Source organism: Eucalyptus grandis, chromosome 7 (genome assembly GCF_016545825.1).
Source record: "Eucalyptus grandis isolate ANBG69807.140 chromosome 7, ASM1654582v1, whole genome shotgun sequence".
NCBI classification, from domain to species: Eukaryota; Viridiplantae; Streptophyta; class Magnoliopsida; order Myrtales; family Myrtaceae; genus Eucalyptus; species Eucalyptus grandis.
In genome coordinates this window covers 8,515,147-8,541,320 of record NC_052618.1, presented here as the reverse complement: position 1 = coordinate 8,541,320, position 26,174 = coordinate 8,515,147, and the positions used below count along the sequence as shown (strand labels likewise).

The 26,174-nt window shown below is 39.3% G+C and overlaps 3 protein-coding genes across 3 annotated transcripts; 1 reads left to right on the top strand and 2 right to left on the bottom strand.

Annotated features, from left to right (window-relative positions):
* Positions 1-15,565: 15,565 nt before the first annotated feature.
* LOC120295800 (disease resistance protein RPV1-like) lies at positions 15,566-16,300 on the bottom strand. The gene has a single exon (XM_039317372.1). It carries the CDS (start codon positions 16,298-16,300, stop codon positions 15,566-15,568), a length of 735 nt encoding a protein of 244 aa, XP_039173306.1.
* Positions 16,301-18,079: 1,779 nt separating this feature from the next.
* On the bottom strand, positions 18,080-20,908 carry LOC120295799 (TMV resistance protein N-like). Its single transcript, XM_039317371.1, has 3 exons — positions 20,265-20,908; positions 19,432-19,552; positions 18,080-18,649 (listed from the first exon to the last, which is right to left on the bottom strand). Exons 1-3 carry the CDS (start codon positions 20,906-20,908, stop codon positions 18,080-18,082), a joined length of 1,335 nt encoding a protein of 444 aa, XP_039173305.1.
* Positions 20,909-21,778: 870 nt separating this feature from the next.
* On the top strand, positions 21,779-25,170 carry LOC108960848 (disease resistance protein RUN1-like). The gene is made up of 5 exons (XM_039317370.1): positions 21,779-22,326; positions 22,496-23,104; positions 23,281-23,659; positions 23,790-24,101; positions 24,193-25,170. Exons 1-5 carry the CDS (start codon positions 21,830-21,832, stop codon positions 25,168-25,170), a joined length of 2,775 nt encoding a protein of 924 aa, XP_039173304.1. The 5' UTR covers positions 21,779-21,829.
* The last annotated feature ends 1,004 nt before the right edge of the window (positions 25,171-26,174 follow it).

Genomic DNA, 26,174 nt, shown 5'->3' with positions numbered 1-26,174 from the left:
CTCTGACATCGCCTTATCCACAGCAATACCCCCACACCAGCTGTTCACTATTATATCCCGACGATGTCTTGGAGCTTTCATTGAGATCTCTTCAGGATCTAAGTCATCACCGTCAATCGGCGACGACCAGGTCTAGAGGTGGGGCTTTCAAGTCTAGGGACCGCTTCACCAAATCTCTCCTCATCATCGACTTGCCATAATATTCTTTTCGTCAAGAGGGAACTGATGCATTTTCACTGTCGTTTGGAAGTTAGAGATGTTCTCTTCATTAAATAGAAGAAGATAGTCGATGGTAGTGATTACATGCGGGATACTTGTTTTAAAGAAAAAAAGAAAGGTAGAACAGTCTGCTTTCGCTGAAAAACAAAAATAGACAACCTGCTTAATCAATCCACCTATAAGCATACAGAGACCCGTCCATCCACGTCAATGTGCCTTCATCCAAAATCGGAAATGTTGCATTGAAATCCGGCTTGGCTTGGCTCCTTCGCTGATTTGAAGTCGCTGATTTGAAGTCCTAAGCAAGCCACAATCGCTCAATGTGGCAGACGGCGACGAAGGGTCCACCAACCGGTGCTTGGGGCTGACTCTAATTGGCTCGTACTCAGCTAATCCGATGAGGTGAGGGAAGTTGAGCTTGGCCTTCGACCCCCGCATTGCGTAGGCCATTGCTGCATCCTCAGGCGTCTCGCAGGTCCCGAGCCAAATCTGGGCTCCACTCTTCTTGGGGTCTCTTATCTCTGCTGCATATTTACAGCCTCATCCTTCCCTCTCTATAGCGCATTTCTTCCACCTTCTTCGCCAGCCCCTTCTCCTCTTATATATGATCGATGACGCAATGATCAACTGGCAACTTGCTTCGAAATCAAGCTGTTGATTGAAAGGGATCCACCCCATGTCGAGTGCATCATGCAGCGCACCGTACACACTCATGCGCTCAGAGTCGCCGAGCCTTAGCGGAAGGTCTTCGCTCCAGCTCTCCATAAGCAAAAGACCGGCGTAGCTCGAGCACGAACAGTTCATGTGGTCGTCAAGAAGATGATAGCGAATGGACTCAAGAACATTGAAATGAGAAAGGGGTTCATCGGAACAATTTACGCGAACATTTTTTCTTCCCTTTTCCTTTTGTAGGGCTTTTCTCTTCTCTGAGGACTGTATGGTTGCAGACTTTCAGTTGGTGACCATGGATGGACGAAGCAGGAGAAGTATATATAGATTGAGGGTATGGATTAGGGCAAAAATGATACATACCTTTTTCTTTAATTTATTACTTCTTTTGGATTTTCCAAGAAATTTCAATTAGTGGCTAGACTGGAACAAGTGTTTTAAATGTCTAGTTGCTCGGTATATAATTGTGGCAGTTATAAATTAATGTATTTTAATTCTTAATTATCCGATGCAAAATTTGAGAAAAATGGTCTGGGTCGCGTTCCTTTATTTTTTATTTTATTGAACAAGGACTATAATGAACAGAATGCATGCATTCTTGTATAATCGAGAAAAACATAAGGTGAAGAAATGTTACAAGAAATGCATAGGTTCGTATTGTAAATCCATCCAATAATTTCATCATACAATAACAGGGACAAGATCATAATAAAGAATAAACTAAATTTTTGAACCTTTATGATATGATTCTTTAGATATTGTGCCTTACCCCTCTTTGAAAGGAGAGCTCATAGAGGTTCTCTATAATGATTTGGGAATTTGGACCTTCAACTAATCACCCATTCAAGTCTATTCTTTGCCCTACAAGTTATGAGTTGGTTTGCACAACAATGGTAATTTTGAAGCGATGGGGAATCAATACTTGTGGGATTCGGGAAACCGCGATCGTCCTTGCTAAGCATCTCGTCACCTACAAAGGAAAAGAGTGGTACTAATCAAGCTATGTTTAGGCATGAGATACACAATTTTCTCCGTAAGTCAAGTGATCCTTTTGTCTCCTCTATATCTCCTCATTTGCCAGCGGCTTGCCCCACCTTGTCACCTATCAGTGGCGTGCATGAAGTTTTAAGAGCAAACACTTCTTAACACTCTTGGAGGTGACTTCGTGCCCGATCGATATAAGATTAGCCCCCACATTGACCCTATCTACCTCTGTAACTTTCTTTCTCAAGGGCACGTGTGGAGGTGATTGGTCTCCGCCATGCTATTGGGTTTATGTAATCTTCTTTAAGTACAACATCATACGTTAGCATCTAAATGAATAGTGCGGAGTTAGAACAAATGGGACTTGATGGCAATCCTCCCTTATTAAATCGTATCTCGAAGGTATGAATATTTCAAGGCAGTCTTCCGACTCGATTTGCACAGAAAATGGCTTCTCTGAGCATCTATAAAATTCAGGGCTTTATTCCTCCACTAGATCATCGGAATTTGTCTTTCCACCTCATGTGCATTCTGAAGTCACGAGTTTTTATTTTTTTTATTTTTTGAGATGTATTGAAATTTTTGACTTCGACAAATTTTGGAGGGATAGTGCAGAAGCCCAGCCTTCAAAGAGATTTGATCCTAGGGCAAATTTGATGTGCTTTCACATGCTCTCAAAACATGAAAATTTCTCATGAACTTGCAATTTATTGAAAGGAACGAGTTATATTATTGAGAACGAGAAATCGAAATCTAAGAAAGTAGGAAAGACTCCTATGTAGAGGAATATGCAGATAATTAAACATGCCCCTACTCTGGGCAATTCGAACTCATTCTATCATCCAAATCCTCATCAATGACAATGGCAGTATCATTGGTTGCTTGGACATTTTTATCACCTTGAGCTTTGCCGGTCGAATTAACATTGGTGGGCTTTACCCGGTTTATTGGGTTTGACCTTGGAGGAGGACGTAGAGTCGCAAATACCTTCTCCAGCTTATCCACGCGATCTGACAAACGTTGCATTACATTGTTCAACTCGTTCATTCGACGTCCGAGGGGTGTCGTCCCGTCGCTCTTTCCTTCGAGCGCCAACTTCTTGGTCATTTCTTCGACGCAATCTGACAAGTATTGCTTGATCATGATTGGGAGACGATGTAATATATAAGAATGACAAAGAAGATAGAACACTTACAGGGATAGCGAGGGTAGAAAGATACAAAAACATGCACATGTACATGTGAGGTTTAACCCCTAAAAGTAAAAAATTCAATAATCAAAATAGTAAATAAATTACTCAGAAGATTGAAGAACCTGAAATGCATGAGCAAGCAGGAATGGATGTGTATTTTACACTCAACTGAGACAAGGATTCTGCAAATTTAGACTTAGAAAACAAACATGCGATGACAAATGCATTTATTAATGAAAATGTTGATGAATTTGACTAATGCATGACCTAAGCTATTTTGAGATGATGTAATGTCGATTCATTCTTTGTTGTGTTTTCTTTTTAATGAGATGAACTCCCTAAATGCAATATGGACCCGACTCAGATAATGCTATGATTATTTGCACTAATCTAACATGCATTGATGAAGTAACATAAAGTCCTAAATGTCATGCTTACTATGCTATAATGAATCAACCATATGCAATGATACGGGATCAATTCCTAAAGCTAGCGATACGATATGCCGAGAATGCTATGACATAAGATAGAATTAATCAAGGACTAATCCTAGGATGCAAGTTATATGAAATGCTTTTCTTTTCTTTTTCTTTTTCTTTTTTTTTTTGTATTATATGTATGTTAATGAAAACAGCAAATTATATCCTAGGACCCTATATTTGACTTACTGACTTTTGCTAAACGAATATCGACTTAGCGATGCAGTGCTGACTTTTTTCATATTTTTCTTTTTATGATGTGCAATATGAATAATGCATGAAATGTAATGACTAATTACTCCAATCTTCACCACATAATAACCAAAAATGCGCTTTTCTAGATGACGTGAATTACGTGATATAAAACACAAGTAACATTTTTTTTTTCTCTTTTGTTATCGATAAGTAAAAACCATGAACTACCCTAAATCTACATGTAATAACACTAAAATGCATTGCCCTATATAACAAATTATGAACTTGCACAAAACTCTAAATATGTATGAGACAATGACAAGCAATATTGATATATTGAAATACACGTTGTGATTAGAATTAATCACATCATTGATTGGAGTTCGATTTTAGTGCCTAAAGGTCCAAAAGGAAAGGATCGGATCAAATCCTGATAGCATAAGCTTCAATTAACTAATGACATGCATTTAAAAACCATATACTAAAATGAATTAGATAGACCCAGCTTACCTTGAGCAAAGATTAACCTAAGACAATCGAAGCGAGGAAAGGTGCGACGCCTTCTGATGGGAATCGGCAAGAGAGTGTAGCCGGTGAAGCTACGGCAGCGAGGATTGACGACCGTTGTTCAATGCCGGAGTTTGCAAAAGGGGCTTGCCGAGGGAACTAGCGACTCTTGAACGTAATGGCAAGGACGGATGTTAGCTAGAAACGCCACAGACAATCACCAATGTTGCTAAATGACCACCGGTGCCAAGCTGCTTTGCCAGGAAACCAGAAAGCTTGCAAGGAGGTCTAGAAGACCTACTGGGATAACTGGCCGTGGCTGGATTCGCTTGACTTCTCGGCCTAGCTGCTGTGCGTGATAGTCAGGCTTGTCAGCGAGCCGACATTGTGTCGGTCGCTGCGTCTGGAACTCAGGGCTGAGCAAGGCGGAGGCGCGGCGGAGCTGACGTCAGCGTTGATGAGATGAATGACCATGTCGGGGCAACGTCGCGGATGGAGAGTAGGATATGGTGGCTTGGCTTACGGAGTGGTGGTGGACGGCGGAGTGCGGAGGAGAGCAGCCGCGGATGAAGATTTGCTCTTGAAATGATGATACCCACGGACGTTAGATGCGGATCACAACTTTTTCAAATAAACCTCTTTAACAACCGGGAGATGATATCGCATTTCTATGGAAAAATCTCCCAACAGCCCGGACGTCAATTGTGGGAAAAGAGATCACATCCGCTGATTTTTATCATCTTCCTTAGGGAAAAATTCAATGGCTCAATCTCTAGTTGCCTTCTGACCAATGATCGATCACCGAAATCTGAGTCTTCATCCCATCTCAAAAATCTCTTCCGTTTTGCCAGCCCATTATCAGATTCCCACCGAATTGATCTCTTTAGCGTGACCAAATTCCGCTGTTTCGTCTCTAGCTATAAATATATTCGCTTTGCCGATCGCGATTGCCTCTCTCTCCTTTTGAATTCTTGACCGAGATAAAGAGGTCGTGACGGCCAGCTATTTATGGGAGATGATCCAGCGTGCGCTTGTCCGTGCATCAGTCCATGGTAGCATCGAAGAGAAGTCACATCATGACTTAAGCAAAAAGAATACAAATGTGAATGATGCAAGTGGTATTTTTATTATTTTTAGGAGTTGGATTGACTCTCAATTATCTTATGCAACCTAAATAACTAAATAGGTTACCAAAATTTAGATGTCAATAGTCTAACTACCTAATTGACACCTAAATTTCCCTTTTACTCAATCTTCTAAAGAGATAAATATGATTTCTTAGAACTAGCAGAAATAAAGGAATGCACCGTAGATTTCATTTCATTGAAAGGCAATCAATGACACATGCCATCTGCAAACTACATTTTGTCGACACATGTTTTTGTAATGCAAGCATGATTCTCGAATAATGTGGCAGGTTAGCCACGCCTCACACACGAGGTTGATTATGTACCTTCAAGACGTGTGCTTCAAGACGTGTGTGAAACTTGGAATTAGATGGAGAGGACTATTGACACTATTCATTTAAGTTTTAAATTACATAAAAAAATTAGGATTGATTTTAACCCCTAGCAAAAATAATCTTCATTCAACTACAATGCATAACTAGTATCCATTAAAACTTTAATTTAAAAAAAAATATTTAAAAAAGAAAAAAAAAGGCGGAAGAGGGCTGGGCTGGGCTGGCCCGGCCCCCTCTTCCTTTTTCATCTTTCCCTCCTTCTTCCCCTCGCAGGCCGGCCCACCTATTCCTTTTGCCAGCCCGGCCCCCTTCTCTTCTTCTCCTTCTCTCTTCCCTGCTCGGCTTGGACGGTAGCTCGGCGACAAGTAGGGGTGAGCATGGTCCGGGTTGGTCCGGGCCACCCCCTAACCCTAGGTGTCACGCCCCAAACCTCGAGCGCGCGAACATCCCCTCTCGGTCGATAGAAATGCGACTTCCCGGGACACGTCGCCGACCCATTCATTTTTATTACACATGCGGAAGCGAAACAATTCCCCTGACAACATTTAGCTTGTGATAGAAAAGCAGGCAATCAATCACAACCAAACAAGCTTTCTTATAAACGCATAAGTTTATATATAACACTGGATTGTCTACAAAATAGACCGGCTCAACAAAAAGGGAACTGTCCTATGACCAACTTGTCAGACATGTTCACCGATTCTTCAGCCTCCACCTTCCGAACTCCAGGACTTCCGGTCCTCCACGACCGTCATCTAGGGACTTGAAATATTATCCCACAACCGGGATGAGACTACGTCTCGCCGAGTCCTACCCTCTAAAACTCAATTAGGAATAAAATACGCCTCGGGCGCTCTAGCCACACAAATAGGATAGAGGGCTTACTCGCCTCAGTCCCTTTCCCGCACGTCGCACAATTCATATTCAACAATACTCGCACAAGCTGAAACTACCGACATACCCATCGGTCTATCAATTCAGTCAATCCAATTGATATCATACGATCCACACATCTATCAATTCATATCATTTATTAAACCATACCATCTATTCATCCATCAATACAATTACGGCTCGCACAAGCTGAAATGGATGCAATGCTCTCACAAGCCGATATAGATGGTAGCTCGCACAAGCCGATATATACATAGATGATAGCTCGCACAAGCTGAAACTACCGACATACCCATCGGTCTATCAATTCAGTCAATCCAATTGATATCATACGATCCACACATCTATCAATTCATATCATCTATTAAACCATACCATCTATTCATCCATCAATACAATTACGGCTCGCACAAGCTGAAATGGATGCAATGCTCTCACAAGCCGATATAGATGGTAGCTCGCACAAGCTGATATATACATAGATGATAGCTCACACAAGCTGATATATGGATCGTTGCTCTCACAAGCTAATAAACGATCATTGCTCTCACAAGCTGATAAATGATCATTGCTCTCACAAGCTGACATACAATGCTCACACAAGCTGACAATGATGCTCACACAAGCTTATACATATATAAACCAATTGCTCGCCAAAGCTGATAATTCAATAATAAACCAACTCATACCTCAATTCAATCAATCAATCAATCAATCAATCCAATCGATCCAATCGATTCAAACGGTCATACAAACCAATTACGGTGCTAAAGCCAACACCGGGTATTTTCAAGTTAAATACCACAACTTCATCAATATCACTCAATTCCACACTTTTGGAATAATTAACCATAATCATCAATCACTCAATTTCTCAATTTAAACATACAATTAACACAAACCGACCGCACTGCTGCGATCAGCGCGAAATTCTAACGACCGGCCATCCCGGCATAATTTTCGAAATTATTAAATAATTAAATTTAATTCCGAAAATTAAATAATTAAATATTATATTATAATAATATAATTTAATAAAATAATATTTATAAATTCGAAATAATTAATAATAATAATAATAATTAATTAGGGCTTAAACAAGATTACACTAATTTAATCATACAATTAGCCCTAATTAAACATCAATTAAGCTAATCATACAACTAATCTAATTTACATTAAAATAATCTAATCTAACCACCTAAACCTAATTAGACTAATCTAAACACCCCTTAAGCGTTATTAACTCACTAAGCAAGAATTAGAGGATAAACTCACCGGATTAACGTTCCGGCGAGTCCACGGCGAAGGCGACGCCAAGGCGGGCGATAAACCTCAAGGCGGCGACACCAACGGAGGCCGGGAAGACACTGAAAACGGGCCTCGAAGTCTGGAACTTCTTGCTGTCTTCGATCCGGGCTGAACGGGCAGAGAAGAAACCAGCAACTTCAACGGCGAAAACGGGCCGATCGGAGCTCGGCAAGCGGGTGGTTGGCAACCGGCGGCTCCCGGGGGTCTTGGGGATCTTGTAGGAGGTTGGGATGGGCAAAGGAGGGGTCGGAAAGGGGCGAAACAGCAAGAAAACCCGAAACAGGCGGAACCGGGCGAGTCCAGACGGTCAGACGAGCGGCAGCTTCTCTCAGGATTTCGGGACGGCTGGAGAATCGTTCCTGCAAGAGGCAGAGTGCTCCGGAACGGGCTGGATGTCCTCGTCACGGAAGTGGGTGGAGCGTTCACTGATTCATCCGGGAAGTCGACTTTTAACTCGAGTCTTTGGTGAAGGGTCAGCTGGAGCAGAAACTGGAACGAGGAGAAAACAGGGGAGGAAAACGGCCGACGATGGCCTTCCGGGCGTGCGACGATGGAGGGGCTGGTGCTGCTCGGTTCCTCTGGTTTTTGCTGAGCTTCTCTCCTTCAACAACAATGGAGAAAGCCAAGAAATGGGGAAGAAGAAGCTGCTGAAGAGGGGGGCTCCCTTGGTGGCTCTCTAGCTTGCAACACTTGTCAATCTCTCCTTCCACTTGCCCCTACCATGACATCACATGCCATCAGCCACTCTCTCTATCAAGCTTCCTCCACAAGCTTGTTAATAGGTGCAAAATGTCCCTAGCCCCATGGCATACGAATTTTAGACATTTGTGCATCAAATTCAATCAATTCTCACTCAATTCCATCCAATTGAAGCTCAATTAAATCAACCCATATGTCCTCGGCCTTCTCATGACATTTCCCCGTCAAACGATCCAACTTGCATCCCGAAGATTTGATTAAAAACGGCCCTCTGACAATCCCGAACAAAAACGGCATTACTTTGCTTTTCCGCCAAAAATCTCGGTTTGTAGAAAATCTTTTGGAGATGAATCGACATTCCTAAAATGAATTGTGACTTGTAACTTCCAATTTCTGTAATTGGGCTCAATTTCACGGTTAATTTCAATCTGGCGTGACTTTAGCGCGTTCTAATCTACCGGGTAGCTTTTAGGAATTTTCTGTGCAATTGACCCGTGGTTGATTATTTTCAAGCCACAAAGTGCATCTTCGACACATTGGCGACTCTCGATTGTCGTAGAAATCTCGAGGTTTCGATTACGGACACAGGGTACCCAAAATGACAGAAGAATCGGTCTAGTGCCGGTTGACAAAGATATTGCGATAAGGTGGAATCACCCACACTCTAATCACATATCTCAGTCAAATCGACCTATTACTTATCTCTGTTCGATTCTGACAGTGTCGTAATGATCCTTGCAGATTAATACGGTCGAGCAGTCGGTTTTTGGTCGAATTCTTAAGTCTATTGCGTTTAGATTCCTTAACGGCTTTACCTGATAGACTAATTATCTCGTGAGTGGCCAACTCAGAGAAGAAAGCTATAGACGCGAAGATGAAATGCCCGACTTATTTAATTGAAACCAGAATTGGAAAATCGGGATGTCACACTAGGATCAACCCGTACAGTGTCGGTCCTTAATTTTTAGGACCGAGGACTGACGCTATTGAGCTTGGGACCAAGGACCGGATCGACCCAATGGGTTCGGTCCGATTCCAGGGTCAACCCGGGACCGATCAATAATTTTTTTCGTCTTATTTTTTATACTCTCTAAAAAAGCAAATATACAAATTCAAATTACACATCCATCGACAATGCGGCATTATGCAACTAAACTATAAATATCAATACATATTTAGCAAATTTAAGATGACACAATAATAGAAATTTCGCACCTGCTAACCGCTCATCGAGATATGGGACAAGATGGAAAATTCTTGTAATTATCTATCTTTAATATTCATAACACCATATGCAAAAACGTTTTCCTGCATTTGATCATGTAGAGTCCACTCAACCAAAAAGTGAGCTTCACACCACTTGACTAGCAAATCACCGTAACAACTGCAATACTACTCTACTCTTCAAAAACTTCCACCATTTGACACAAATTGAAAAGCAAAGTGCAGCTGAAATTCATTAGTAAAATACAATTAAACCATAAAAGTTCAAAATACTTAATATAAACCATGAATATATAACTTAACATCTTGTTAATTCACTTGAACTTCTAAACACCTGAAAATAAAACAAACGACACATAATTAATACTCAACAAAAATTTTAAGTTGAAATTACTATTAGTGCTATTGATAGAACATCTCAATATAATATAATATAACAGACATTTTACTTAGGTTTGAATATATAAAAGAATTATAAATAATATAATATAATATACAAGGTTGGTCCAGGGTTAGACCGACCCAAAACTCTTAGAACCGAGGACCAACCCGCACAATGTTGGTCCTGGAATTTCAGGACCAAGGACCGACCCAGTCCCCTTGGGAACCGGACCAAGACCGGCAGGGTTGGGCCGGTCGTGGTCGGTCTAGGGTCGACCCTAGACCGCTGCTCACCCCTAGCGACAAGGGCGGAAGGACGACGCAACGAAGGACAGCAAGGAATGTCGCGCGCGACGCGGTCGACGGGCTGGCTAGCAACGGCCGGCGTTGGACACGGGGCTTGGAAGAGAGAGAGAGAGAGAGAGCCGTGAGTGAAAGGGAGGGAGAACTAGAGTCCCGGCCAACTTCTACCCCTCCTCCGCCTCGAAAAAGTGGTAAGACCCGGCTGCTCTTTTTTTCTTATTTTTCCGATTTGGGTCGATTCCTCGAGGATCCCGGCTCGGAGGCGCGCGAGGCGAACGGACGTGGCCCGATCTATGGATCTCGCCCACCATTCGCCGCCGCCGAGCCGGGTAGAGAGCACCACCAACGACCCCCATTTGCCCTGCTTTGTGCCTTATTTCGGCTCGTCGGACCGGGCTTCGTCGTGGTACGGTTCGTGCGAGTCCTAGCCCCCATCTATGTCGTGCTAAGCTGCATTTTGATCTATGCTTATCGATTGCTAAGCGTCTCGGCGCGGTTTGACTCCCAGTTAATTCAATGGTCTTCCTTCAGTTAACGTCCGTCATGTGTTTGTGAAAATGCCCGAACCGAGTTATGTAGAGTTTCCGGGATTTTGGTCTGGTTCTAAGCATTTGTTGGTTATTTGACATGTTTGTGGACTTTCACCGTCATCCGTGAAGTCGTGCGCTGTTTCTTTTTGCGTGTCGTGTGTGCATCCCGGCGGACGGTCCTTTGATTGAGCCAAGGGCAGATACAAGCCAGCTCATGGCCGTTCGTCTCTTCTGTTTTCCTGGGTTTTAGGAATCTGGGCACAACTAGAATTTGTTAAGTTCAGGTTGATTTCGAGCTATATGTGGACCGGTGATCTTCGGACCCAAGAGACCCGGTCCGAATTCCTTTTTTAACAATATTAGAACTCATAAAAAGAAAATCATGAAATTTTTTAAAAGATTAATTAATTAATAAAAATCATAAAAAATTTATAAATAAGAAATTTTTATAAGATATTAAATAAAATTCATAGAAATTTTAAAAATTCAACAACTGCATAAAAATACAAAAAAAAATCAACAAATTTTAAAATTTTGGAAAATTCAAAAATTCATAAAAATTTTGGAAAATCCCCAAAAAATTCAAAAAATTTTAGAATTCCCAAAAAGCTTAAAAATAGTTTTTGGATGATCTTCTTAAAAAGGGGATCCTTTTATATCTAAAATTGTGCCCAATTGTCCTTAGAGATGAATGCCCTTGATTACACACTTTCCTTATGTTAGTTATGGTTTCCATTTAGCTTAGTTAGAGGTGGCATGCTCCTTATTTAACAATGCTAGATTCTTGCTCTCCTAATGTAATTTTTTCAATGTTACTTTAGTTATTGATTGTTATGTTAATAATTGCGCACTCGCATTGTCATCTCACATACTAGTAGATAAGTATAAAATCAATCTAGATTACCTGACAAAAAATCTTTTGAAAGAAATTAGATTAGGTACCCAAATGGTGCCAATTGTTTATTAGTGTAATTAAGTCCTTCGTCTCAAACTCTCACATGCTTCACTTGGTTTCTAAGCCAACCTCAATAGGTTAGTAGTGATTTCTCATTAGAACATTTTTACGAACACATCAATATCGCGCAAGATATGGGCTTGGAAGAGCTCGCTCCTAATTATGGGCCATGGGCCCGTCTTTTAGGTTCTCCCTAAACCTATTCTCTCTCTTGAGGGGTAGGTCGCAACAAGAACCAAAGCCAAAAGAAGGTGTTTTTGGTGTGTCCTTGAATGAACCGTCTAGAAACATGTACTATTGGATTTCAATTGTCTTGATGGAGTCAAATATGATCCATTACATGCCATTAGTTTAAAGCTTTGTGGAAATATATATGGATGACTTTGGTTGGTATGTGACTTTTGTTTTACCTAGCTATCCATATGGAAGCCGGACCTCCACATGAAGTTATCGTTGCTATAATCGAACGACAACAAAATGAACTTCCGTCAAGATTTCAAAAAAATGTGTTAGTTAATGAAAATTGTGACTTCATGAGATTCCTCGGTCGGAATGAAGATGGTCTATCTCTGACCACACCAATGAGCTGCATTCAATGACCAATAATATCATCTATTTGTTACATCCAAAAAGTAAAAAGAAAAATGATTAGATAGTGAGAAATCATCGAAGAATTTACACAATTACTTGTCTTGTCTCAATCAATACTTATATATTGAATGAGATTCTTATAACTTATTGAAGCATTGGCAAGATAGATATTGGATGATCCGAGAAGATGTTTTCTCCAACATCAAAATTGGTGCAACCCAATTGAAGGAAATGAATCAATTATTCAACACATAACTTTAACCATGCCCTGCATGTACGTTTCTGAGCGTAAGCAGATATTCAGGACAAAAAAGCAGTCTAATCAAGAATCACAATGCAAAATGTGATTTTTTTTACTTTTGGTGGCCAGAGTGCAAAATGCAATATTTTGGTTGATGTACAACTACATAGAAAACTGTATTTCCTCTATCAAGTTAAATCCAACGGCATATGCTTTTACGGAAATTACAACTTATTTACCTTAAATTCATTTCTTCCCCCAAATTAATTACCTTAAACCCAAACAAATCTTGACGCCGATTATGTTATTTCCTCTAAAATTCGTATCCTAATTCCTACACTAAACTATCTAGTAATGGTTTATAACCTCATGCGGTCCTAGGAGTAGACAAGACTTGCGCGAGGTTTTTTCACCCGTTAAAGGAAGCAAGACCAACCCTTTCATGCTGAGATGTAATGTGGTTTATAAGTTTGGGCAGGTTTTTATCTTTTAGGCCAAGATTCACTCTATAAAGTTTGGCATCACTAGGTTGAGAACCATCCAGGAATCGATCACCCATAGTTCAAATTGAAACTTTGACCAAAAACAAACACGTTGATGATCTACACTCCAACAGGTGAGCTGCCTATAAAAGAACATGCAGTTAGTGTAACTTGGATGTGTAGTCCCAGTTGGGGCTTCAAACACAAAAGATTTTTAAATGAAATATTTCATTATGAAAATGCTGATCATTCACAAGTTTAATTGCTTTCTTCAGCAACTAATACGTACAATACGACTAATTTTCAACGATGTAAAACATAATCTCTACAATTAAGTTCCAATGACATAATTTTTCCATACCAAAGATTGCAACAATTGTTGATGGGCAGCTCAAGAAAAGATACAAAGCTGAAACCGAAATACGTTCGAACTCAATATAGCTCATCTATTTTATAGATAAAACAGAGATAATTGTCAACTGATCTAAAATTTGAACTGTTGAATGTACAAGTGCTTTAATGGTAAGTATTCTGGTAGATAACTACCGCTGACTTTATTGTTTAATAGGTTTATAGATCCAACCTATTTGGATTTTTGTACTTTTCATCTTGATGATGATCCGAGGAGTGTTATGTACAATCTGACAATTGTACAGGTGAACCGTTTCTGTTGGCCCAAACAATCATAATATCATGGATAATTAGGCATTATTCCACAATAGCTCCCGAATTTGAAAATGTATCGGAGCTCTGATACCGTTGCACAATAAATCCTGAGCTTTGAAAAATTACGGGTTAATTCTTGAATTTTGATTTTTTCTGCAATGGCTAATTTTTTTAATCTACATCTCCGTTAAGTTTGTTAATTGAGTATGGATTAAATTATTTTTCTTTACAAACTTAACCGTATCATTGTTAACTTCATTAGTCATACATCATTTCTATTTTCTTAACTTCATTCACCATGTAGTAGAGATTATTCTAGTCAAGAAAAATGAGCAAGTCCCTATTCAGGGACGTTTAATTTGCGATGCAGAGGGAAAAAAATAGTGATAAAAAAAGAAAATCAAAGCTCAAGAGGATAATATGTAACTCTAAAAATCAGTGCTATTGTGCAACGCAGTCATAGTTTGGGAAAGTAATTTACGCCTAATATATACAATACATCTAATTTCCAATGGCACAAAGCATTCCTCTATGGTTAATTTGCAATGACATGAGGCTACGTTTGGTCGTTCGGATTTCTAATCAAAATAGGACTGGATAGAATATGATATAAAATCCTATGATTTTTTTATATTATATCCATTGTTTGGTGAATCATAGTATTAAAGTCGAATATGTTCACATCATATTATGTACATTTTTTTGATATAAATGGCATATCATTATAAATGAACCTAAATGTTCATAAATGGAGATGATGAAAATCTTTTGTAACATTATTCCTTAATTTATTTTATTTTATTTTTCCTCTTTTTTATATTATTTTCATTATTATTTCTTTTTTACCCTTACATCATTCTTTAATAAAAATTTATCAAATAGTAAACTGTACTAACATACTCAAAATACAAAAATACCTAAAATATATAATAAATATAAATATTTAATTTATAGATTGAATGTTTATTATAAGATAAAATTAAAGTTGAATATATAAATTAAAAAATATTAATTAAAAATAAATTTTTATTTTATTTTTAATTTCTTAAATTAGAATTCAAATATTATTTATATTGAAATATAATTTCAATTTTGTTAATTTAATAAATTTGTTATTCAAGAAAAGTAACTTTCTTATTATGAATATTAGAAATCCTATCCACCTTCATCCCACCTCCCCCATAAGATAATTTTATTCTATCTATATCCCCTTATATCCAACTTTATCCTATCTTGAGCGAGTACCAAACGTAGGATAGGATAAATCATATCTTATCCCAAATTTTATTCCAACTGCCAATCGCAACCTAAGTGTTTTCTCTTATTCAATGCATGTGTATCGTTAGATTATCGTAGTTGATATGAAAATATTACCGATAGTCATAAAAACTCATGACTATGTTAAATCAATGCATATACACCACATTGAAAGGAATACTAGAAATATAAGCAAGAGGGAAACATATTGAGAAGAGTAGGTCGACACAACTCTATAATTGCCGAGAGCATAATGTAATCAACCCTACGAACCACGTCAAATGACAACAATCAACAATCTGATCCAAACTAACACTGTATTACTTATTGCAATAAATGCCACCAATGGCTGAAATTTGAAGATTCTAACATTTTTTGCTTCAAGTCGGGATTGACATCGAGGCTACTCAGCTTAGGGGGAAGAGTAGGCAACTCTTTGAGAATGTCGCAGTGTAGCAAATCCAAAGTCTGAAGATTTAACATGTACTGGAGATTTGATGGAAGACCGGATATACGAGTACCCCGAAGCCTTAGTTCTCTGAAAAAACATAGTTGCCCAATATCATCGGGAATGACTCCCTCCAAACTCCTGCACCAGGAGGCATGTACTTCTTCCAGGGAAATCAACATTCCAATACAACGAGGAAATTCTCTTACGAAACAAGAATCCATTTTCAGCACTTTCAATTTCCACAGCTTTATAGTCGAATCGAGCAAATTTGAAATCCTCGTACCTGAAATATCCAACTCTTCTAATGAGAACCCCAATTTGCCAATGGATTCCGGAAGCTTTCCAAGCCCACGACAGTCCTTCAAAGACAAGCGTCTAAGATGTTCCAAGTCTCCTATTGACTCAGGGAGTTCAAGAATTTTCGCGTTATCCAAAGCTAGCTCTGAAAGAGCTTTAAGTTCACAAACTGAACCAGGAAAACGAACCAATGACAAGCAATTAGTGGCACTAAGAATTTGCAATCGAACCAATTTGCCTATCGATGCAGGAAGTTCTCGTACAGAAGTGCCACCAATCAGGAGCTCTTTCAAAGCATTCAGCCCATCCATTTTCACAGGCAACATGCTAAGTTCAGAGCAAAACTTCAAATTCAGGGTAACCAAACACTTCAGATCATTAATTGAAGGATCTAAATGAACCAATCGAGAACATCGCTCGAGGATCAGTATCTCCAAATTTGGGCAACACGAGAAGCTCGGGGTAACTAATAGGTCCATACAACTTGTATGATTCAAGACTTTCAAACGCTCCATCTGCAAAACAAGGGAAAAAAGTTCATATGACATAGAACTCTCAATGTACATAAGGGCTAACACGAAGACAACAACAAATGAGCTATAAACCCACCTTTATTCTATTCCAACCTCCCCAGGACTCTGTAACCTTACTCCAGGAAAGATCAAGAATAACTAGGTTCTCATTTTTCTCTAAATGCATGCTGATCACATCTTGAGGGCAACCTTGCCACTGAAGCCACCGAACGTTCAACAAGGCATCTGCAAATTGTCTACCAATATTGGCGCGACCCAAGCTGAGAAATGTCGTGTTCGGCAGGACCTCACGGCCTGCCTCTTTAGTGTTAAGGTGGTCTACTTTCTCTATGAAGGACTAAAAAAGTCAACGAAAGAAACGTGAAAGTCATCAGGCAATGAAATAGTTACTATAGATGCCTAAACTCCCATGTGGTAAAGAAAATCGAAAAACAAATTAAAAGCTCAGATGCTACTTTTTTTCCCCCGACGTACCTTTTTCCCCCTGTTCCTGTCCTGGGTTATGGCAGGACCGTACAATCCAGCACCTGTGCCTGGATCGTGGAAACCTTCGTGGATAATCTCCCTGGCAAGGCACCTTAGCAGGCTGTGCATGCCTAATTTATTTTCTTCCATTTCAATTAGGGACATATGACGAAGGGTCTCGATTTCACTATGAAAATGACGAGGACGAATATAACGAAGCGGAATTGAGGCATTAATGTCAGGAAACATACGTAAGGCAATCTGACTATCCACATCCGGTGGAAAACATGCAATATCAAGAAACGCCTGCTTTTGCTTTTGATGTAATGCATCATAAGTTATGCTCAGAATTTTTTGATAATCTTCCTGAAATTGTTGTATGTGATCTTCGAATTCCATCCATTCTTCCAGTCTTTTATATTTCAAAAAGGAACCAAAAACTTTGACAAGTAGTGGAAATCCCTTCGCAGCCTTCACTATTTCGATTGCACTTTTAACATAAGAATGTAGTTTATCACTCTTTCCAGTTGCAGCATGCTGCCAGAAAAAAGTTGAAAGCTTTATTATCATCCATTGAACTAACATAGTAAGTACGAGCCAAACCCCGATCAAGAAACCCTTGAAGAACGCTTCTTTCTTTGGAGGTGACAATTATTCTGCTGCCAGAAAAAGTTGAAAGCTTTATTATCATCCATTGAACTAACATAGTAAGTACGAGCCAAACCCCGATCAAGAAACCCTTGAAGAACGCTTCTTTCTTTGGAGGTGACAATTATTCTGCTGCCAGAAAAAGTTGAAAGCTTTATTATCATCCATTGAACTAACATAGTAAGTACGAGCCAAACCCCGATCAAGAAACCCTTGAAGAACGCTTCTTTCTTTGGAGGTGACAATTATTCTGCTGCCAGAAAAAGTTGAAAGCTTTATTATCATCCATTGAACTAACATAGTAAGTACGAGCCAAACCCCGATCAAGAAACCCTTGAAGAACGCTTCTTTCTTTGGAGGTGACAATTATTCTGCTGCCAGAAAAAGTTGAAAGCTTTATTATCATCCATTGAACTAACATAGTAAGTACGAGCCAAACCCCGATCAAGAAACCCTTGAAGAACGCTTCTTTCTTTGGAGGTGACAATTATTCTGTTGCCAGAAAAAGTTGAAAGCTTTATTATCATCCATTGAACTAACATAGTAAGTACGAGCCAAACCCCGATCAAGAAACCCTTGAAGAACGCTTCTTTCTTTGGAGGTGACAATTATTCTGCTTCCACAACCAAACCAATCAAGCTTAGCTCCTACAAACTCCTTGAGGAGGGATCTCCTTTCCAAATCATCGAGAACAATGAGAACTTTCATATTCCTAAATATTTCTTTCAAAAATCGTACTCCTTCGAAAGCAAAAGCAACCTCGTGCTCTCTTTTTAAAATATTGTAGATCAACTTGTTTTGAAGATAGTGAACACCTCCAGGTTGCTGCGTTGTTTCTTCAATCTCAGGAAGAAAACTGCAAGCATCAAAGCGAAGGGATATTTTATCATATATGATCTTGGCAAGAGCAGTCTTTCCAATGCCATCTCTCCCATGGATTCCAACAATTCGTACATCGCTTACTTCCAGTTCCAATAATTCCATTATTTTCGATTCTTGACTGTCTTCAAGCTCCTATAAAGGTACTTAAGTTTAGGAGAATGTTAGATAAGAAGAGAAGTGAAGAAATATTCAGATGTGGCACTGTAAGTTCCAGATGAAAATGCCATTCTCTGAGACACGTGCTTTGATTGTGCCTGCCAATCAATTATATGCCTTTCTAGTTGAGATGTTGTAACTAATATTTAGCTGACACAGAAGACAGGTTGTTGAAGATAAACTCCTCTGAAGTTCCTCCACACAATCATTCACTACATGCATCTCATTTAAGCTAAAGATACGTGCTGTCTCTATTATGGAAAAATCTAGTAAGCAAACTGGCTTACTAAACATAAAAAAGCCTAATCTGGCTTAACACACACCCGTTTCTTGTCCTTTGCAAAAGGAAGCACAGAAAGGTGATGACCAGCTTTATCAGAGAGCATCTTCGAGTTGCCACAGTGATAAATTAAGCAGGAGTTTACCATGAGATCTCATTTAGATGTTCAAGATCCATAATGGCTAAAATCAAGGGTAATTAGCTACTGAAAAAATTGAAGTATATGCAAGCTACTTCAGAGTTCAGATGATGACTTGCATTATCTTGGAGGTTCAGTTCATGCGTTTGCCTTCCTTTTTTTATATCATATTCTAACTTTACAACGACTGTAAAAATGATGTAAAAATATTTCGTGGTAATTAGACTTTTTATCTATTTGATGTAAAACACACTCAAGCTGAAACTAACTTCATCAACAGTTACAGTCTTTATGAGAGAGTGCTCGACAAGGGAGGAGAATGGGAGCAAAGAAATATACCGAGGTCCTGTCAGATAACATGGGATTATCACCAGTGGATAGATCCTCAGACACATGATTGTGTGCTATCATCAGCTTAAACAAAATTTCTCCAACGATGGCTGTGATAAGTTCCTCTTCACTGCCAAGGCAGAAAAAATCTCAGTTCCAAACCATTAAAAGATCACTGAAACTTCAAATGGCTCATAAAAATGTTAACCCAACGAACTACATAATGAAACGGCAATCAATGTGCTAAAAGATCACCGAAAATTTATGCAGAACATAATTTACCTGATGTAAAGATATAAACATACACACTGATGTTCAGTAATTGTGTGAACGTTGGATAATGCCATTGCAGCAAGTATTTGGTCCAGACAATGGATTATATTCTCACAGTTTGCCATCGAATGAAAATATCACTCAACCACGGGTTGAATTACAGAATTACACGATTATGTGGCTGAACAGAATGAAGTTTTAAAGATAGTCCACTGAGCCAAACTCAGATATGTAGTGTCAACGGGGTCAATTCGAGAGAAAGATTTGGCCTGAAAAAGGAAGAAGAGGGAATTGAATATGTTAACCCAGTTAATTCCCATCAATAATTTCCTCTTTTTTTCTCTAGTTTAGTCCCCATAAAGCTTTGAAACAGGCTCGGTAACAATCATAAACCCAAGCAAGTGAGCAAAACAATTTAGAGTACACCAGAGTCAACGAATATTTGCTTTTTTGCTGGGAAAATGTCGCTGGGCTTCCTTTTCCTGACATTCTCGACATTACCTCTGTCGACCGAGCAAATAAATCAGAAGAAACCTACAAGAAAAGAAGACAGATGTAATGCAACATACCTTTCATATGAGCTTCGTTCCCATCCCTTGACTTTACCAGCCCCCACAAGAGCCTTCTCCCACAGCTTGACTTTCTCATCGCCGAATCTCTGCTTGTGCTCGTCCAGGGCGTCTCTGTAGCGTGATTTTTGGTCCAGCTGCACATCAGACCGTTCCACATTGTAGAAAACGGGCAGGATCTCTTTCTTCCCTCCTGATCTAGACGTGTGTTCTGCCATGAGTGCGAGCGTCTCAAGGCACCGAGGGCTATAAGGATAGGCTGTTGAAAAAATAGGTACGTAGATGTTGGAGCCGGAGACCGATAGCCGAAGCTCTTCGGGTAGAATAGATGGGATGTCGTCAACTCTGAAAACGCGAATTCCGTCAGCTTCCAAGCAGCGACAGAGGGAATCAACGAATCCAATGGGACTATCGGATCCAAGGTAACTCAGGATCACATCATCTTGATTCAGCCTCGCTGGTTTATCTTCGACGAGGTCAGATAATTTAGCAACACTCGATTCTGCCCCTGATTTTGGCTTCTCCTGTTTTCTTGACTCGCCTTCTCGGCCAAAATTTGATTTAAATACTCGATGTGGTGGCGATGGTTGTCGTCCAAAACTGGGCCCGACTTCTCTCCGTTTTCTGCTTCGGGAATCAGCCATACTCGATTCCGACTTCAACTCAATCTTTCGTCGTCCAGTTTTCACTCTAACTGGGGTTTTCAGAGAATGGCCAAGTGAACCGTTCGGGTTTGCCTTAACGGTCGTTCCCTCCGAGCTTAAGAAGACAAATTCCACCCAAAAAAAAAGAAGTAATTATTTACGAAAATTCAATAGAAATAACTCATTACCAGGTTCTCAGTCTTGCTGTTGCCCGGGTAAAATTACTGTACACGATATATTTACGAACTACGGAGCAATGGTACGATGATGGACGTAAGTTACTAAGGATAAATAATTTATAATAAATTCAAGTTGTTGACTGCATCCCATAGAGAGTCACAAAGGTTAGGAAATTCTAGCACATGAGACCTTGAGGTAAATCACTTGTTATTACTCCGTTTGTTTTGCAAAAAATAACTTCCAAAAAAATATTTTCTGAATTTTCTAGCATTTAGTTTATGGAAAATGAATTGATTAATGAAGGAAAATATTATCCATTAATGGAAAAAAATGTTTTTCATTTTTCAAGTAGGGAAAATATTTTTCATATTTTCTTTCACCAAACACTTTTTTCTTTTCATTTTTTAGTTTTTTCAATTTTTTTTAAATTGAGTTTTTAATTCTTTTTTTTTTTTTTTCTTTTTCTTTTCTTTTATTTCCTTTTCTTTATTTTTATTTTTATTTTAATTATAATGCAACTTTTCCTTATTTTACAAGAAGATCGAGAAAATTAGTTAATTATCATGAATTTGACAATGAATGCATATAGCTAGCTTTGTCTTTGAAAGATTCCATAGCTTTGGTACGTAACCTTCTTAGACCGGAGCAGGTCCTTTAGCTTCTTCTCATCCTGGACCGATCTCTTTGTTCCCCGTCCGAAGAAATACCTGGTCTGTACGCCTTTTCTTGAGCTTCTCACTCATGGATATCCACAATAACCACTCGGGGCTTCCATCAACTAAATGGCCCGATGTTTGCCGCTACGAAGCCTTTCTCAGTTTCAGAGGAGGAGATGTTCGAGGGGGCTTCGTTGAATTTCTCTTCGAAGGCCTCGCTGATTCAGGGATCATTGCATTTATTGATCATCGTGGGATCGAGATCGGAGAACATATCATGCCTAAGATCTTACAAGTGATTGGGCACACGCAGATCTGCATTCCCATCTTCTCCAAAGATTCCGCTTCCAGTAAGAGTTGTCTGAAGGAGGTAGAGAAAATGGTGGAGTGTGACAGGACAATCATGCCCATTTTCTACGACGTCTCCCCTTCAGTGGTCGGCGAACAAAAGGAGAGTTATCAGCAGTCCTTCCGCGACCATGAGGCCAAAGGGGTGACGTCAACGACTATAAACAGCTGGAAGAAGGCTTTGCATAGTGTTTCAAGAAAACGAGGATGGGAATTGGAGAAATTCCAGCACGGGTAATACGAAATCAAGATTTCTATGCTTCTTTCGACTCTTACAACGGTGGTCATCGAGTATGAAATTAAGAAAAGAAAAAAGCCAATGCATCTGTTCTTCTGCTTGGTGTATTATCCGAGCAGTTGTTACTTTTCACATCTTACTCTTTCCTTCTCTTCCCTTTGGCAGGCAGCGTGAACTTATAAATGAGGTTGTTTCCACGGTCCGCCGGTTGTTGAGGAAGGATGACTTATATGTGACGGCACATTTAGTGGGGATGGATCAACCTGTGCAAGAGGTGATGAGAAAACTTGGTGTTGGCTATGAAAATGGAGAAGTAATTAAAGGGCAAACGGTGACAGGAAAATGTGTGGTTGAGATATCGGGCCTTCCAGGAATTGGTAAGTCAATTCTTGCCACGGTTGTCTACAACAAAATCCGTCACCTCTTCGAAGGTAAAAGTTTCCTTAAAGAGGTTGAGCAAACGAGGCTCCTATCTCTCCAAGAAGATTTAGTTAGTGGCCTCCAAAAGAGAGCATACACATTCAAATCTCCTGCTGAAGGTACCGAATTTATCAAGTACAAATTTGGAGATCTAAGAGTTCTCATTATTCTTGACGATGTTAGTGATTTTAAACAAATCAATTCACTAGCCGGAGATCTAAGTTGGTTCGGTCCGGGAAGCAGGATCATCGTGATCTCTAGGAGAAGTAATCTTGTTGACGACTATAATCAGGTGCCTATGACCTCTACAAGCAGCAATACTGTTAACAGTCTTGATGTCATCCTCGTTGAAAAGTACGAGCTAAAACAAATGAATAGTGACCATGCTTTTCAGCTATTTTGTAGTGTTCTTAGAGAAAAACATCTTAAAAAGGAATTCTCCTCTTTGACATGTGAAATTATTTCGGCTGCGGGAGGAATTCCTCTGGTTATTGAGGTGGTTGGTTCATTTTTACGTGGAAAGCCCATAGAATTTGGAAGGAGGCATTGGATAGATTGAAACGAGAGCCTTACACTGAGGAAGTAAAACGAATTCTGAAAAGAAGATATGAAGATTTAGATAAAAATGCCCAAGAGATATTTCTTGATATAGCGTGTTTTTTTGTGGGAAAGGACAAAACAATACCCTCTTACATGTGGGAAGCTTGTAAATATGATCCTTATAGAGGAATCGATGAGCTTCATGACTTGTCTTTGGTCAAAACCAGAGAAAACAATGAACTGTGGATGAATAATCAACTAAAAGTCCTTGGGAGGGATATTGTCAACGAGGAAAATCCAAGTGAACCTTTCAAGCGGAGCAGGCTATGGAATCAGGAGGATATTGAACCAGTATTGAACAAAAGCAAGGTAAATTTTGAAGACAAGAATGTCTCTTTTTTAGTCTGAATTAAAGTACTTCTTTTGAATACTCATTCTATTTTCAGAGATGATTGTGAATGCACTTCTATTTCACTTTCTCATTTTACCATTTTTCCAGGATTGGCAGGACGCTGCAGTTGAAGCCCTTAGTGCCACATTCGACAAACCCCATTTATTTCCTAAACGTAGATTTTTTTGTGAGTTCTCGAAGCTTAGGTATCTTAAAATAAACCACGCTATTGTGAAAGCATATAAGCAGAGTGCAAAGAGCTCTAGAGAGGATTTTTTCCTTCGAAGGTTAAAGTGGCTTGAATGGCAAGGGTGCAACGATATCTCCAGTCTACTTGCTCTAGATATGTCAAGATTGATCGTTCTTGATTTGTCTGGGAGTACCTCCGGGAATTGGCAGTGCTGGAAACAAATTATGAAGGTATGATGACATACCTGCGTATCTTCTTTTGCATCCAGTTTGACAATAGCTTGCAGAAACAAGGCTTTTATATAATTCTTTTGTTTTGCAGAGGGCCAAAAACTTGAAAGTTTTGATCCTAAGAGATTGTCGTTGGCTAACTAAATCTCCATTTTCCCATGCTCCTGTACACTTAGAGAGAGTAAACCTGGAACGTTGCTCAACATTACCTACGTGTGTTGTGAGGTCCATTAGCAAGCTAAGGAATTTAGTTTCTTTGAATATCAAGTTCTGCAGCTTCGTGCAAGAGCTGCCAGAAGACCTAGGTTCCTTGGAAGCTTTGAAAGAGCTTTACATCGATGGAACTTCCATTAAAGCCATTGATATCCCCGAGGGTTCCTATGGGAAGCTTAAAATTCTGAGTGCTTGCAACTGTAAATTCTTGTCTCTACCCAATTCAATTGGTAACTTGAAATCTCTTTCTTACCTAGCATTGGACGAGACTGAATTGAGTGAGCTCTCTTGTTCTATCGGATTGCTGGAGAATCTCCAGACACTATCTCTGAGAAACTGCAGGAGCTTGTGGAAATTGCCGGATTCCATTGGAAAGCTCACGCAGCTGCAAGTCATGGATCTTTCGGACACGGTAGTTGACAAACTACCTTCGTCTGTTCAGGATTTGAGAAAGTTGAAAGTATTAAAGATGGCTCGCACTTTTCTGGGAGAATTTCCTGGGGGCATTAGGAATCTGGAGAGTCTAGAAGAGATAGATTTCTCAGGCTGTAGATGTTTGAAAGGTGAATGCAACATTACGGGATTATCGTCTTTGCAGGTCCTACTTCTAGAATACACTGATATTTCTCAGCTGATTGTAACCGATCGCCAATCATACAATCCCCAAAACCTCAAACTAGATGGCGATGTTCCCATCTCGATAATTGGAACTACCCAAGGGCATGGCATCGGTTCAACAGATGTGAGACAACACCACAGTTCTAGGCTGACGGACATCACATCAGCATTCGATGATGAGTCAGAGACCGTAGCAATGTGGCGGTCCGACAGAAGCAAGGAAGTTATCGGTGGATGAGGTTTGGCTACGGAGGAAGTTAGCCCTCCTATCCCATTAATTCTAATTTTTAACTCATCAAGCATGTCAACTGATCTTCCTGCAATAAGGGCTATTAGGGGCATGGCCAAATTTGAATTTTCGCTTCTATTCTGAATTTTCAATTTACATTCTTCTTCCATTTTCCTGGCCTTCACCACACTTTTTATTGTCTTGCACGCATGTCAATTTCCTGCAATTTTGTTCGTACATGTTAGCTTTGGATTTGACTCGGTGTAAGTATTACACAATTTATTTGATTGATCTGCAAGATAACTTCAAGTCATCAGAGTATGAGTTTTAGTTCCTTTCTTGATCGTTCATTTCATTAGTACTCTCCTTGATCAACAGTAAAGGGTGAAATCTTGTTCTTCTTTGTCAATTTTAAAACTAGAACGAAAAATTTGATGCTGCATCTGACCATCTAACAAAAATTCTTCAAAGGTACAATATGTTTGTGAATGTTGTCGCACCTATATTACCCAAAATTGGAAGTGATTGCTTTTACAAATAAAACTGAAACTGATTATTGCTTGGTTCTCTTAATCATTGATTTAATTTAACTAGTATGAAAACTATATATGTAATAATCTAACCAAATACATTGTGTTATATCTTGCACGAAAAATTGTGATTACATGCACAATAAAAAAGAGACAACTTTCTGATTCCAACGGAGTACTGTGATCAATCTAACTAACAAAAAAAGTGTATTTTATTTCCAAGATGTCCTTAAGGATGCTTATAATTAATGAAAACATTTTCTATACGATTAATATGCTGACCTTTTCAGACATTCTTAATCTTTCTTAACGAGATTTTTTAGATTATATCTTGCGATATTATGACTCACATATATGTATGATATATTATCGTTATCTAAGTATTGGATTCTTAAGTATTAGCTGTTAAATGATGTCTCGAATTTGTGTCATGTATGGAATCCATATCTGCCGGAAGATTTTGATCTGATGTTGCCTCTATAT